Below are 14366 nucleotides of genomic sequence, written 5' to 3' on the forward strand. Positions count from 1 at the left end.
CCTGTTTCAAGTCACTAGACACGTCCAACCCCATCGAAGATGCCTCCTAAGATCGCACGAAAGCTCACTGCTGCTGAGACCCAGCACGCCATCGCTCAGACGCAGGGCCATGAAGCTTCTCAAAGCAACGAGGATGCAATTCAGCCTGATCAGGAGACTCAAACCGACAATGACACCCAGCTCGACCAGAATACGCAAGTTGAGGACGAGACCCAGCTCGAACAGGACACGCAAGTTGAGGGCGAAGCCCAGCCCGATGCAGATATTCCCACGAGCAGCGGCGACAGCGACGTGGTCAACAAGGCATTGGCCTCGATTGCTGATGGCGCCAGTGCTGCCACACCTGATACTCCTGACTCATCTGCCGATGAGACCGAGACTAAGGCTGCGATCAAGGCTGCAACCAAGAAGCCTGCAGCCAAGAAGGTTTCTGCCACCACTGATGGCAAGAAAGACGGCGAAGGAAAGAAGAGAAAGCGTCGTGTCAAACGTGATCCTACAAACTTTCAGGCCTACATCCACAAAGGTTTGTCCATTTGCCTTTTGCTACCACTCTCTGTGTGTACCGATGTCTGACAAACACCTTCACAGTTCTGAAACAGATTCATCCTGACAATGCAATTGGCAAGGCTGCTATGCAGATTATGAATGACTTCGTCAAAGGTGTGGAACAATTAGGCTTGTCATTCAATACAGCACAACTAACACTACAAACAGACATTTGCATTCGTATTGCAGACCTGGCTTCGGATCTATGCAAGAAGCTGAAGAAACCTACCCTCCAGGCTCATGACATTCAGGCTGCGTAAGTCATATTACCCTTCTTGTCTCACCTTGCCTTAGCTACCTTATCGATATCCTTGTTCTTCCCGTGCACTAACTCATATGTCCTTTTCACTTTCGGACTTACTGACTCCTCTGTGCAGTACCAAGCTCATTCTCTCCGGAGAGCTGGGAAATCACGCCCAGCGCAATGGTGCAAAGGCTCTTCGTGCCTTCAACCATGCTACCAAGAAAACCCTGCGCTAGAGTCTTGCATTTCGGCCCTTTCCTCTGGTCTGGAGGCACTCGACACGAAAGACCCATGTACGACGCACAACCATGACACTACGACATACACCATGAATGGCTAAAGAACACGAGCTGTAATGACTGAGACGATGAGACGACAAAGAATGCTTTCAACTTGCTTTTACTACTAAGAGATAGCTATGGACGGATAACTATACATATTGCTGGGGATATGGCGATGATGGAAGAACAAGATGCTATGATGCTACAATTGCTATTGTTGTTCGAAACATACAATTCAAGACATAATTCGCTTTCCATCAAATGTTTGCACGTCTAAGAAGGTTATACAATGTGTCCGTCTGTGTTAAAGATACGTGGGCGTGAGAGTCTTGATATTTCAAGTCGTTTAGCACTTCAAACTACACCATCAACAGAGGTTTGCCCTCTTTGACCGCGCCAAATCTCGGGGAAGCTTAAGATCAAACCTGCAGCCAAGATGTAGCTCCAAGCCCACCCGACTTTTCTGCAGGAGTTGAAAAGACCAAAGGTCGATCCAACAATGTCAGATCTGAGTGTGAGTGAGAGAGTATCTAGTTCTTCTAAGAGTAGACGGAAATTTGATATTGACAGTTGAAGTAGAGTAAGAGGTTACTATTACCCAATGATTCAATCTCGAAGGCTTCTATTATACGTGCAGGAGACAGGAATACAGCCCTCGAGATCACAGCACCTGGACCTTGAATCCATACCCCTCTTTCCCACCAATCCAATTCTTCTTCTTTCCTATCTTCTCGATCTTTTCCATTTCTTCATGAGCCATTGAACGTAGAGAAGAAGCTTGCTTATCTTTTGTCTGTAACACCAACATCTTGTCTCCTTTCTTGTGAGAAACACTCCATTCTGAGGCAAGACTCATGAATTCATTGCCACGGCCTGATGGATAAATTGCTCCGATCAAGGCACCCACGGCACCGAGATAGGCACACCACCAAGATGCTTTAGGACCCACTAGAGCTTGCATGCTGTGTAGGAAAGGTACGTCTGTGGGAGGAAGGTCCTTCTTGCCGCCCCAGCGGTTGCAAAGCAGCAGGGCGAGACATGCTCGTTCAGCGTGTGAGAGACCATGAGCGTGAGCTAGAAGACCAGTGGTTGTACAGCGCAAAGCAGCCGCAGCACGGATATCCTTAGGATGGGACGAAAAATGCGGAGACAGATTTGCGAAAGCCTGAATCAGGGGGATACTCAGTCCTGTACCAGCGAGAGAACTAGAAGGAATAGAGTGTGTAAGCAAATCTGCATGGTGAGCAGATCCAGGCGTTGCAGCAGCAGAAGTGGCAACCACGACAGGAGATTGCTTGCGGATTTCTTGAGGTAGAGTAGAGAAGAGATAGCCTTCTCTGACACCGCCTTGACAGAAACGGACTTCTTTGATGTGTGGTAGGGCTTCTGAGAGTGCGGTGACGAGGAATGCAACTGCGGGGACTTGGGTTGCTCGCCGTTGGGAGATGCGGAAGATGGCGCTGTCGTCTTCGGAGTCGAGGTGTGAGTTTGCTGCCTGTTGCACTGATACCGTATTCAAGAAAGTGCTTCTATCAACGCAGAAACCGTTGATGAGAGAGATTGGGTAGGGAGATACGGCGTGCTCGCTCATAAGCACAAAGCCCCAACCCCTAAACCCGCCGCCAGAGAGGTACAAAGCAAAGCCACCCTGCTGTTTCGCCAACTCCTGCAGCTCTGTAGGGATACTCAAGCTATTATACGCATCAGTAATGGTCTGCTTGACTTCCTCAGCAAACTGTCTTTTTGCTTTTTCGCCTTGCTTCTCGGCCTCTGCGATGCGGCGAGAGAGTGCTGCAGCGCCAAAAGGCATACTAACAGCACCTCTCTCAGGCATCTTGATCTCGCCAGTCTCGGCATCACTGACCAACCAAGTCAATTGCGTGCTTCCACCGCCCAAATCCATAACCAAACCTTTGACCTCACCCAAAGATGTTGCAACACCCAATGCACCAACCCTGCCCTCGTCCTCCTTGGCAAGCATCTTGACCTCCCATCCAGTAGCTTCCTTGATACTATCTCTGAATTCTTGAGAATTAACAGCAGTTCTAGTGGCTTCAGTCGCCAGAACAGTAATATTTTGTTCCGGAACACTGAAATCGGCGCAGGTGCGTTTGAAGTGGGATAACTTGTCGACTACAGTTTTTATGATTTCGTCCGAGATGGGGACGCGTGTGCCGTTAGAGGAATATTGGGCATCGTAGAGAGATATGCCGGCGCGTGAAGTGTATAGTGTGGGTAAGATTCTTGTTGTTGGTGGTGAGAGGTCGGTGATGGAGAAGCGGATGCCATTGCTAGATTGATGGATTCGCTGTTAGTAGTTGCTGAGTTACTCTTTTCATCTCCATCTTTATTTTCGTGGCCCTTCAATCATTCTATGTTTTTTTGTTCTCAAAGGTTTTGACACTTTTTTCCGATGGGTCTTTAGAAAAGAGATGAAGGGAGAACTGCCTTACCTTCCCATATCAACCAGACCGTAAAGGTGCTCGGGATTGGGTGTGGTCAACGCCATCGTGGCAGTCGAGCTTCTATGAAGAAATGGAAATGGACTGGTTTATGTTATCTCAACCGTCTATCGTATTCGAGATCGACGTCACGCAGCTCCAACCAAGGAAGGATGGACAGGGTCACGGTTTACAGTTGTGCCAAGCTCCAAAGAGGGACGTTGATGGAGCATGTGAATTATTGAGTGTTGTCTTTCCACAACACATACAAGAAACAACACGTTCGTCTATTCTGTGTAACGGCTTGAACAGGTCGTGTCGCATGCACACGGCCGCCTAGTATCTTTCGTTGCACCCTTCGAGAGCTGGAGCATGCACCTTCGATAAACAGTCGCAATGCGCTTCACTAAACCGCTCTGGTTGACCCACGGAGGTCTGTCGCATTCCTTTACGTATTGTACACTTAGAACCATAGCTGATAAGATACCTCCAGGCGACAAGAAGGATTTCGAAGTCTACAGTTGTCACGTCTCGCCCGACGGAAGCCGTTTGGTAACAGCAGGAGGAGGTGCGCCTTGTCACACAAGCATTCGAACAAGAGCAGACATGCTAAGATGGCAGCTCAACAGATGGACATGTGCGAATCTGGTCAACGGACGCGATCCGCAATGGCGCCAACGCAGAATACACCAAGCCCAAACAGCTGGCCGCTATGAGCTACCACTCGGGCACCATCCACTCTGTGCGCTTCTCTGGAAATGGCAAATACCTGGCCTCTGGTGCCGATGACAAGATTGTGTGCATCTATAACCTCGATCCCAATCCTCCGGCCCACACCACATTTGGCTCCAACGAGACTCCCCCTGTCGAGAATTGGCGAATCTTCCGACGCCTGATCGGCCACGACAACGACGTTCAAGACCTAGGCTGGTCCGCTGATTCATCCATACTGGTATCCGTTGGCCTCGACTCTAAGGTCGTGGTATGGTCTGGTCACACGTTCGAAAAGCTCAAGACGCTATCGCAACACCAGAGTCACGTCAAGGGCATCACCTTCGATCCCGCGAACAAATACTTTGCTACTGCTAGCGACGACCGTACCATACGCATCTTCCGCTTCACCTCTCCTCCTCCGAATGCCACTACCTACGATCAAGTCAACAATTTCGTCCTCGAAGCCACTGTCTCGGTCCCCTTTACCACATCCCCCCTGACTACATACTTCCGCAGATGTTCCTGGTCTCCTGATGGTGCTCATATAGCTGCTGCCAATGCCGTAAATGGCCCTGTGAGTTCTGTTGCCATCATTACTCGCGGCAGCTGGGAAAGCGAAGTCAACTTGATAGGCCACGAAGGTCCCGTCGAAGTCTGCGCTTTCTCTCCGCGTCTCTTCTGTCCTGAGCCTCCTCCACCAGCTAGCGACATTAATGCTCAAGAAACTGCTGCTGCCGGTGCTGTCACCGTCGTAGCATGCGCCGGCCAAGACAAGACACTCAGCGTCTGGAACACAAATTCTCCTCGACCCTTTGTCGTCACACAGGAGCTTGCTGCTAAACCCATTTCGGACCTTGCATGGTCACCCGACGGCGAGACTATCTACTTTACTAGTTTGGATGGAACCATCGCCTGTTGTGTGTTTTCCGCGGGAGAGCTGGGCTACCCAGCACCAGTTGTGAACAATGACAAAGCTTTAGCACGCTTCGGCGCAGGCAGAAGAGTTGGAGTTGTTGAGGGTCCAGACGCTTTGAGACTTGAAGAGAATAGCAAGGCTGGCGAGCTCAAGGGTGTCCAGGGTCGCATGGGAGAGCTTATGGGCGATGGCACCGTTGCTGTTCCGTCCTTGAACGGGACCTCGGACAAGTCTGCTCCTGCTGCAACAACCAATGGCACAACTAAGGACACAACAACGAATGGCACTACAGACACTGCCGAGCCCAAGGAACCGGCACCACCACTAGACCCGCAGGTCGCAAAAATCGATAAACTCAAACAGCGTGTGACGATTACGAAAGATGGCAAGAAGCGCATTGCCCCATTGCTTGTTTCTTCGTCTTCCGGTGTTGGAGAGTCGTCATTACCGAAACCACAACTCATGTCCAGTGTCTCGCAAGCCAGTCGTAACGATGCACCTCAGACAACATTGGATCTGTCAAAACCGTTCGATGGTCTTCCTCGAGGCGGTCTTGCTTCGCTGTTACTTGGCAACAAGAGGAAGTTTGCTGAAATTGAAGGAGACGATGATCGTCGTGCTGAGAAGCGCATCGCCTCTATTCAACAAAATGGAGCCACGCCTGTGGTCATCAACACTGCCGCTGGTCTCGTTCCACCAAGCTCAGCTGGTAAAAGCGTCACCGAAACCGCTGAACCGCTCAGACCTGCCATTGTCAATCCCAGCTTGACTACCAGCCAGGTCAGATTAGCAGTACCCCTCGTCAGAGCGACCATAGTCCGTCCCCTCGATACAACTAACAACCAAGAAAACGAAGGACAGCAGATGGACACAAGTGATGAGCCATCAATTGTGTTCGAGGCACGTAATGCCTCTGGACCTGCACGCACAGGTAGGGTCCAGGATCGCGATCCCACTCGCCTCACAGTCTCAAGGCGAGGTCAATCAATATGGCAAGATTATCTGCCTCGAGCCGTCTTGCTTGTCACCGGAAACCACAATTTCTGGGCTGCTGCTTGTGAAGATGGGTCGGTTCACATCTGGACCCCAGCTGGTCGCAGGTTGCTCAACGCCCTCATCCTCGACGCACAACCCGTCATTATGGATTGCCGAGGCTGGTGGCTCTTGTGCGTGAATGCCGTAGGAATGTGCTACGTCTGGAACATCAAGACCATGTCGTCACCACACCCACCAGTATCTCTCGCGCCTGTGCTGGATATTGCTGCTACAGCTCAGCAGGGCCACACTACGAATGGACCAGCCGTCATGTTCGCTCGCCTCAACTCACAAGGACGAATCATAGTAGGTCTGTCTAACGGAGATGGCTACAGCTATTCACAAGCCATGTATATCTGGCAACGTTTGTCAGAGCCTTGGTGGGCAGTGGGCAGCCAGTATTGGAACACGGCCGACACATCCATCTCTACCGTGCAACCCACGACCAAGGGCGCCAACGGCACTTCCACTACTGATGATGACCTCAAACCTGAGAATTTATCCGCTGGAATTATCCCCCTGCTCGAACGGAATACCACAACCCAATCCTTGCTGCGTGGCCGTGCGTACTTCCTGCAAAGACTGGTCAAGACGTTGCTTGTTGCAGAAGGATATGAAGGATTTGAGAGTGCTGTGAGCGTTGCACATCTCGAGAATCGTGTCGCAGCAGCCATGACCTTGGGCGCACGCGAAGAGTTCCACCTGTATCTTCTCATGTACGCCAAGCGTATCGGCGCTGAAGGCTCGAAGGCCAAGGTTGAAGAGCTACTGCGGTCGCTTATGGGCAGCGTATTTGAGGATGAAGAGGAGAAGCCAATTGAGGAAAGAGGACAAGGCTGGATGGCTGAAGAAGGGGATCTTGTTGGTTGGCCCCGAGAAGAGCTGCTCAAGGAAGTCGTTCTCATCTTGGGTAAGTTTAAAATTCTTGTCTGGCTCACGTTCATTGATACTGACGCATTCGTAGGCAAGCATCGTGACCTCCAACGCATCACCGTCCCATATGCTCGCCTTCTGGGTGTCCTCGATGGCGCAAGTGATGGCTTGGCCTCTTCAGCCATGGAAATCTGAGGGAGGAGCGTTGCATCTGTCATTACCTGTTTTGTCATCTGCATTCTATTGCCTTTGCCTTGGCTTTGCTCAAGCATACGCAAGTCTAGACGGCAATAAAAGCGAAGGATTTCATGTCATGTATAGGCGTATTGGCGTCAACGGCCGAAGAGCTGAGGTCATGGGATTATCACGCGATGTTTTGTTTCCTGCTTGCTGCACCATTTGCGCCTGAGTGCTGCTGAATGGTCTACGGTGAGGGCTGGCTGAATTTTCTATCAATGCTTAACTCGTTCGGTCATGGCCGAGCACACTACTACATAGTGTGCCGTGTAGATGATCAACAAGGGTTACATCCTGCCGAGAAGTGGATATAAAGGATCTACACGATAGATAGAGTTCAAGCTGCACAGCCAATCAACGTCGAGTCCCCGCATCGAATCGCGCGAGCCACGATTTGATGGATAATGTCGACGTCACGAAACATCCTCTCGGTTTTCCATTCCTGAAGTTTGCGACAGCAACAGCAGACTTCTTTGCACTTTCCTGCGTGTGAGATTCAGTGAGAAGATGGCGGCGAGTGTGGATAGAGGTCGCTAGTGTGAGCGAAGGCTAAACGACTGTAAGGTTAACGGAAACGGATAGTGATAGGCTCGCTACTGCATATAGCGGCATGTAGTTGCAGTAAACGCTCTCAGGTCTCCGCAAGCGGTAAGTGGTAAGTTAACGATACGCACCTTACGAATGGGCCATGACAGCAAGAATTTTTTAGGAGTGGCGCTTGAATCCTACGGTCAGTGATAAGACAAAACCAGGCAGTGGTCGCTCCTTCCTCTTACTTTGCATCCACTTTCCAATACTCACGCGACTGGACTTTCTTCAGCGTTTTGCGACAGGATCGACCGACCTTCAATTGACGACGCAAACAAGCTCAGCTCAGCCCAACAGTGTTGCGACACGAAAATACCATGCTGGACTCCTTTAAGCACTCCAAGCAGAGTGAAGATGTCCAGACTCAGGATGAAAAGAGTCTGCGGCACATGTCATCCAACCAGGCCGAGGCTGAGGTAGGCCAAGCTACTGTCGCCATCGCGCCCGAAGCAGGACTATCTGTTGGCCACATTCTGAAGGGCCAAACTGCGCACGATCTCACGCCTTTTGAGAAGAAAGCGGCTCTCATCAATGCCGAACTCGACAAATTTGGTATGGGCAGGTACCAATGGTGCATCTGGTTCCTGTGCGGCTTCGGCTACTTCTTGGATCTGGCCTGGTCGCAAGGTGTTGGTTTGATCGCTTCAGCTATCTACCAGGAAATGGGTGTGCCTGATGGCCAAACCGGAACAATTTTCTCTTGTGCAAACGCTGGTCTAGCTGTCGGCGCTTTCAGCTTTGGAATCCTGGTAGATGTCATTGGCCGTCGTTGGGCCTTCAACTTGACATGTCTGATCACTTCGGTCTTCGGTCTTATCTTGGTATATTCTGTTCGTCTAGTCTGTTGTTGCAAAAGCTGACTTTCAATGAGGCTGCTCCCAAGGATAATTACGGTGCGATTTGCGCTATATACTTCCTTGCTTCGCTAGGTCTCGGTGGAAACATTCCCATTGATGCCACCATCGCTCTCGAATTCCTCCCTCAAAATCGTCGCTTCCTTGTTTCTCTTCTCTCCTTGTGGCAGCCCATTGGTGTCGTCTTTGCAACTGGCGTCACCTACGGCACTGCAGCACAGCCCAAGTGGCGTTGCAATATAGACTATCCCGCTTGCAGTACTGGAAAAACACCTTGTTGTACCGAGAGCAGCAACATGGGTTGGAGATACACCCTCATTATCCTTGGAAGCGCTACTTTGTTTGTCTTCTTCTTGCGCTTCTTTGTCTTCAGCTTCCGAGAGTCGCCCAAGTTCTTAGTCAGCAGAGGAAGGGAGGCCGAAGCCATCGAAGTCCTGCACAAGATTGCCAAGTTCAACAGAGCTCCTCCGCCAGTTTTGACCGTTGCCCATCTCGCCGCTGTTGACGAGACCTCTTCGTTGTCTACTGGTGAGCTTGAAGCTTCTGGTCAACCTCTCAGCACCACGGACACACTTAAGCGCGTTCTCAAGAACACTGCCCACAGCTTCAAGCATCTCAAAGCTCTTTTCACCAGCAAGCTGCAGGTTTTTATCTTTGTGCTTTTGGCCGTTGCCTATATGGTGAGTACTCCGTCTACGCTATTCGTGGCCCTGAGAAACTAACGTTACTCCTCATAGGGTGATTACTGGTCCTTTAACCTCGCCGGTCAATACTTGCCTTTGATTCTTCTCCGAAATGAAGTCAATGCATCTGGTTCTGTCGAAGAGACTTACGCACACTACTTTGCCATCTATACGCCTGGCATTCTTGGTGCTATGATCGCCATGGCATCGGTTCAGTTGCCTCTCGTTGGCAGGAAGTGGTCGCTTGTCTTCTCTGCTCTTTGTCAAGGTCTTGCAATGGCCATGTATACTCAAGTCACCAACGTCCCCGGCTACGTCGGTCTCAACGCCTTGGAATATATCATGCAGACTGTGAGTCCTCAGAATGAGCCTCTTCCACTCGCATCACGAGCTAATTTTGATACCAAAGTATTTCAATGCTGTCCTTTACGCCTCAGCCCCTGAACTATTCGACACTGCCTATCGTGGAAGCGCCAGCGGCATGCTGTCATGCTTGGGCCGTATTGCCGGCATCGTTGCGCCGTTTGCAGGAGAGAATCTGATTGCTTCGAAGAGCTCTGGTATTCTTTGGCTTGGTGCTGGTGGCATTTGGCTTTCCGCAATCACCATGGTCTTCCTTCCTGTCGAGATGAGGGATCGCCAAATGTTCTAGACGTCATCTTTTCGTCTAGGCCAATTCCATATAACCATTTTTTCTCAAAAGCATGCTCGCTTCTGGACTCCGACAACCGGACTCGATTGCATTGCCTGCTCTACTTATGATATGATACCCTGGCAACAAGCTCAATGTTTTTCGTTTTCTTTCGAATTTCATCTCTCTAGCAACAGACTAACTGTGTCAAGTACTCACTGTGTTTATGTTCGCTGTAATTGTAGAGATATCTGCTCAAACAAAAATCGTACCTTTTTGTCTCCGGCCTGCTTTGATGCCTTTATCCAGTAGATCAACTTCTTGCGTGAGCCGTGAAGGATTCTTGAGCTGCATCACGACGGATGTGCTGGATGACTGTATTGCGGTTTCTCAACCACCACATTCATATTTATGACCAAGCAAGAACCGCGAGAGTTTCCGAATAAATCGCTGACATTGGTTTAATGCCATATCGAGACAAAATACCTAAAGAAGTACAGCATTTGCTTGTTGCATTGAGAGAATTACCAGGTATCAGGGTCATACCCGCAGCCAAGTTCTCGACGACTTTTTTTAATTTTTAAATTTTTCATATTTTGCCAAACTGCCAAAAAAAATCATTTCTGAAAAATTCACCAAGAGACTTAAGATAAAGATGCAAGAAATTGGTTTTCTGTTCCTTTGAGTATACTTTGCAAAACTCTACAATTTTTCGATGTATAGAGAGAAGTAGTTGGAGACTGGGCTGGCGTTGGTGTCATCAGCTTCTGATTGAAGGAAATGGTTCGAAGCAGACACAGTTTGACAAGCACGCGACAAGAGGATCTTGGACTCAGGTATTGACAATGCAGACGTATTGGCTAGATAGGAAAGAAGGGTGAACTTATCAACCCGGTCCCCACGATCCCACCTTCTCGAATAGGACGTCAACTAGCTCACCGATCCAGTGCAGAAAGCGTAGGAAATTCAGACGTCCGCGCAATGAGAGTCTGTATCTGACAGCCACACTGGATGACAGATATTGGTTCAGTCTCGACCTCAGGATTAGAAAAGTGTGATTATCAAAGTGCAGAAACAAGCGCCTTCGCACCTACCTGTTTTATGTAGTTACTGAAGCAGAAATCACACATAGTGACTAAATTGCATTGACATCTCGCGATCGTTCCTTCCTTGAAGATACCTACGTGCTTGTCATGACGTCTGCCACAAACTGACCACCAGAGTCAATATCGTAGACGAGGGAGACAACGGTCCCTGCTAGCTGCTGTATAGGTGCCAGATGTTGAACACAAGACCTGCATTTAGCTCTCGAATTCATAAGTGAATACAGAGGGCGTTGCTGAGAATCAAGGTCGATTCGCAAAGATTTGCTCGACGTCCAGTGATCCAAATCAAGCTTCAAACATTGACTGCTGATGAAACAAACCTTGTGTCCACACTTTTAGCAACATAAAGACATCGACTCATGATCGCTATCCGGCCACGGCGATATCGCTTACAAGAAGAAGGAGGACCTGTAAACCACGGACATGCCGACACGGGTGCCTTGCACAAACGTAGACCTTGCGCTCGTGCTCCCAGCCGGGTAGCTGCAGCCAACCCCAGATCAGGGAGCTGGAAAAGGTGTGGTTACACAAACGAGCACTCGTGAAAGCTGGGCCTAGCGTACATTCCTCTGAGACAATGGCTTCGCACTGTCTGTCTCGACGCAGAGAGCCATACTGCATCAACTTACCGTTTGCAGTAGTGTGAATTTGCCTGGTTGTTCAGTAGGTTGGAGAGTGGTGGTGAGATTCTCAGACTGCATTACGGCCGAGGGGTGAGGGGTCGTGTGCTCTTTGCTGTTTTCATCATGACCCCAAGGACCACAGCGGTGGATTGGTTGCCTGCGTGTGTTGGGACGTGCATGCATGCATGCCTACTTCAAATCTCCACAGTCACGAGAATCAGGACCAAACAATGTGTCTCCCCAAGCCCTATACATGTGCGGTCCGTCCTGCCGCAGGGCGGGTGACCACATCTGCCAGGACCACATGTGGTGTCTATCTTGGCCATGCAGCGTCATGACGCCCAATGTATTCAGGAAAAAAAGGTGGAAGGGATATGTTACCCTCGCTTCAGCTTCAGCCTGAGCTCAACGTAGTGCTTAAATCTGCTCCCATGCTCGTCGAAGTCCCTTTTCGGTTAGAGTTGCATAGTCGACATTGAAGAATGTTGATGGTGTTGGCCGGGTCCGGAGCCATCCGTCAACAAGAACGCGATTGGACAGTGACTTCAACAGGTACCAGAAGTAGACCGCACATGCACTCTGATGGGGACTCGCTGGTTAGGGCGGGCGCAGAAAGCACGCTATGCTCTCTCTTGTTTTATGATGCATGTCATCTTGTCTCTCTGCAAACCAGTGGGTCCTGCAGATGTGAGGCTCGCCGACTGGACCGATGGGACGGGCCAGTCATCGGTAAGGCAACCGCTCCCACGGTGAAGGCAGTGGCGCCGCCATCTGCAATCAGAGCTGGGAGCGGCTGAAACGATGTCTGCCTCAGCACAATATCTTGCTGGTAAAACAGATGGTTCATGTATTTCTTCTTCGCTGTCGCAAACTGAAGAATGCTCTTAGAGAAGGCGATAGCCCAGTATACTTCCAAAAGCAGTAACGCAGATTCAATGAGAGGTAGCTTGTCCCAAAGCGGACAGACAAGAAAGCGTCAGAGGGTCCAGGCTTCAAATCCCTATACGGATGCGGTGATGCTTGTCCGGCTTCAGTAGTCTTCCATTTGCAGGAAGACTGAGTTTGCAATCGGCACTTGCTCAATCTTCACGGACAGAGTTTGTACAAATACCTTTGACGAGACCGACAAAGAATCCTGGGAACCTGTTGACCTTCTTTCTGCTTGTTTCGTTCTTCCTTTGGCAAATATTCCGACTTGTGGAAGCCATCCCGGGTTGTAAGGACTTTGTCTAACACAACAAACACCAAAGATCGCCTGCGTCGAGACACAAGCAAAGCAATAGTTCAAAGCATCAGCTCATCATTCAGCAGCAGCCACAACCCCAGTGTTTGTCCAAGACATCGCGATCTAGGAAGCAAGATTGCGAAAAGAGACAAGGTTCGTTGCATCTGCCTTTGATCCACGCACGTGGTTTACGTGGACGAATACATCCTTGTTCGTTCTCCTGACAGCACGAGACTTTCGCTTACCATGTCATAGGTTGCAAGTGTTTGGCCAACGAAGACGCATACTATCTTGCTTTTTGTGCCCCAGAGTGACACTGACTCGGAGCTCTTTCGACCTTTATCCGAGACTGCTTGGTACGAGGCTGGTGACTTAGCCTGTAGCCGGTCCAAATCAAAACAGCAACACCCAAAGGCGACACAATTTCTTTGCTACCTTTTGCTTTATTCGTCACCACAGAATAGTTGTCCCAACACACAGGACAAAGCCGACATTCAGTGCGTGCAAGATATCGAGCAATCGTCTGAAACAGCAAAAGCAACACCAAGTCCTGATTCAATCTGAGAGCAGGTGAAAGTCGCAATGCCATCCAACCGGATCACTCAGTCAGGTCAATACGGCCAATCTCTGGACAACCAACATGAGCTGTCCCACATTGAAATCTACAATGAAGGACAAGCCTATGACAACTTCACATTCGTAAGTCATCCTTCCGACAGAAAGAAGAATACGCTGACCATGACAAGGACAACTCAGGGTGGCCAGATGGCAGCAACCTGAGCACGTACGACAACACCAACTACGATTATCAAGGTGTCGGTGCCAGTTGTCCAGCCTCTCGTCCCAACACAGGAAGCGATGGCAGTAGAAGAACGCGAAGTGGGCGGACGACCAAGCCCATGGACTCGCCGATGAGTTCGTCGCGCTCTACGCCCGCAGCCAGTAGTCCTCGTATCGCTGGAGTGAGAAAAAACAGAGCCAAGAAAGTGCAGGAAGCAGATGTCGTACTTCAAGCACCCTTGAGTGTCTTGACCAAGGACTCTGACACACCCTTGAGGGATATGGAGGCATGGGCCAACAGATCGGTGGAAGAAAGACGTTCGGAGGTGACCAAAGCCAACAAGATTGCGAGGCCTATGAACAGGTTCATGCTGTACCGTTCCGCATATGCTGAGCGTACCAAGAAATGGTGCGACCAGAACAACCACCAGATAGTGTCGAAAGTGACCGGCCAAAGCTGGAAGAAGCTGGAGCCCAAAGAGATCAAGGATTACTACGACCGACTGGCGACGATAGAAAGAGAGAATCATCAGAGAGCATTCCCGGAGTACAAGTTTTCACCTGCCAAGGCCATCCCGAAGAAGAA

At 50.0% G+C, this 14366-nt stretch overlaps 5 protein-coding genes across 5 annotated transcripts; 4 read left to right on the top strand and 1 right to left on the bottom strand.

Moving 5' to 3' along the window:
- Positions 1 to 39: 39 nt before the first annotated feature.
- M437DRAFT_59103 (histone-fold-containing protein) lies at positions 40 to 1029 on the top strand (the record flags this gene model as incomplete). The annotated part of the gene is made up of 5 exons (XM_041023521.1): positions 40 to 198; positions 253 to 526; positions 592 to 663; positions 718 to 805; positions 927 to 1029. The coding sequence occupies 5 exons, from the start codon at positions 40 to 42 to the stop codon at positions 1027 to 1029; spliced, it is 696 nt and encodes a 231-aa protein (XP_040875562.1).
- Positions 1030 to 1735: 706 nt separating this feature from the next.
- On the bottom strand, positions 1736 to 3583 carry M437DRAFT_69884 (retrograde regulation protein 2; the record flags this gene model as incomplete). Its single annotated transcript, XM_041025368.1, has 2 exons — positions 1736 to 3365; positions 3528 to 3583. The coding sequence occupies 2 exons, from the start codon at positions 3581 to 3583 to the stop codon at positions 1736 to 1738; spliced, it is 1686 nt and encodes a 561-aa protein (XP_040875563.1).
- Positions 3584 to 3911: 328 nt separating this feature from the next.
- M437DRAFT_88509 (histone transcription regulator HIRA, WD repeat superfamily) lies at positions 3912 to 7248 on the top strand (the record flags this gene model as incomplete). The annotated part of the gene is made up of 4 exons (XM_041028849.1): positions 3912 to 3948; positions 4009 to 4083; positions 4145 to 7090; positions 7145 to 7248. The coding sequence occupies 4 exons, from the start codon at positions 3912 to 3914 to the stop codon at positions 7246 to 7248; spliced, it is 3162 nt and encodes a 1053-aa protein (XP_040875564.1).
- A 1019-nt stretch (positions 7249 to 8267) lies between these two features.
- Positions 8268 to 10067, top strand: M437DRAFT_59208 (sugar transporter-like protein; the record flags this gene model as incomplete). The annotated part of the gene is made up of 4 exons (XM_041023541.1): positions 8268 to 8699; positions 8750 to 9412; positions 9470 to 9766; positions 9825 to 10067. The coding sequence occupies 4 exons, from the start codon at positions 8268 to 8270 to the stop codon at positions 10065 to 10067; spliced, it is 1635 nt and encodes a 544-aa protein (XP_040875565.1).
- A 3844-nt stretch (positions 10068 to 13911) lies between these two features.
- M437DRAFT_59097 (uncharacterized protein) lies at positions 13912 to 14343 on the top strand (the record flags this gene model as incomplete). The annotated part of the gene is made up of 1 exon (XM_041023520.1): positions 13912 to 14343. A coding segment is annotated over one exon (432 nt), but the record flags the coding sequence as incomplete, so codon positions are not given.
- Between the last annotated feature and the right edge of the window lie 23 nt (positions 14344 to 14366).

This window comes from Aureobasidium melanogenum (genome assembly GCF_000721775.1).
Source record: "Aureobasidium melanogenum CBS 110374 unplaced genomic scaffold scaffold_31, whole genome shotgun sequence".
NCBI classification, from domain to species: Eukaryota; Fungi; Ascomycota; class Dothideomycetes; order Dothideales; family Saccotheciaceae; genus Aureobasidium; species Aureobasidium melanogenum.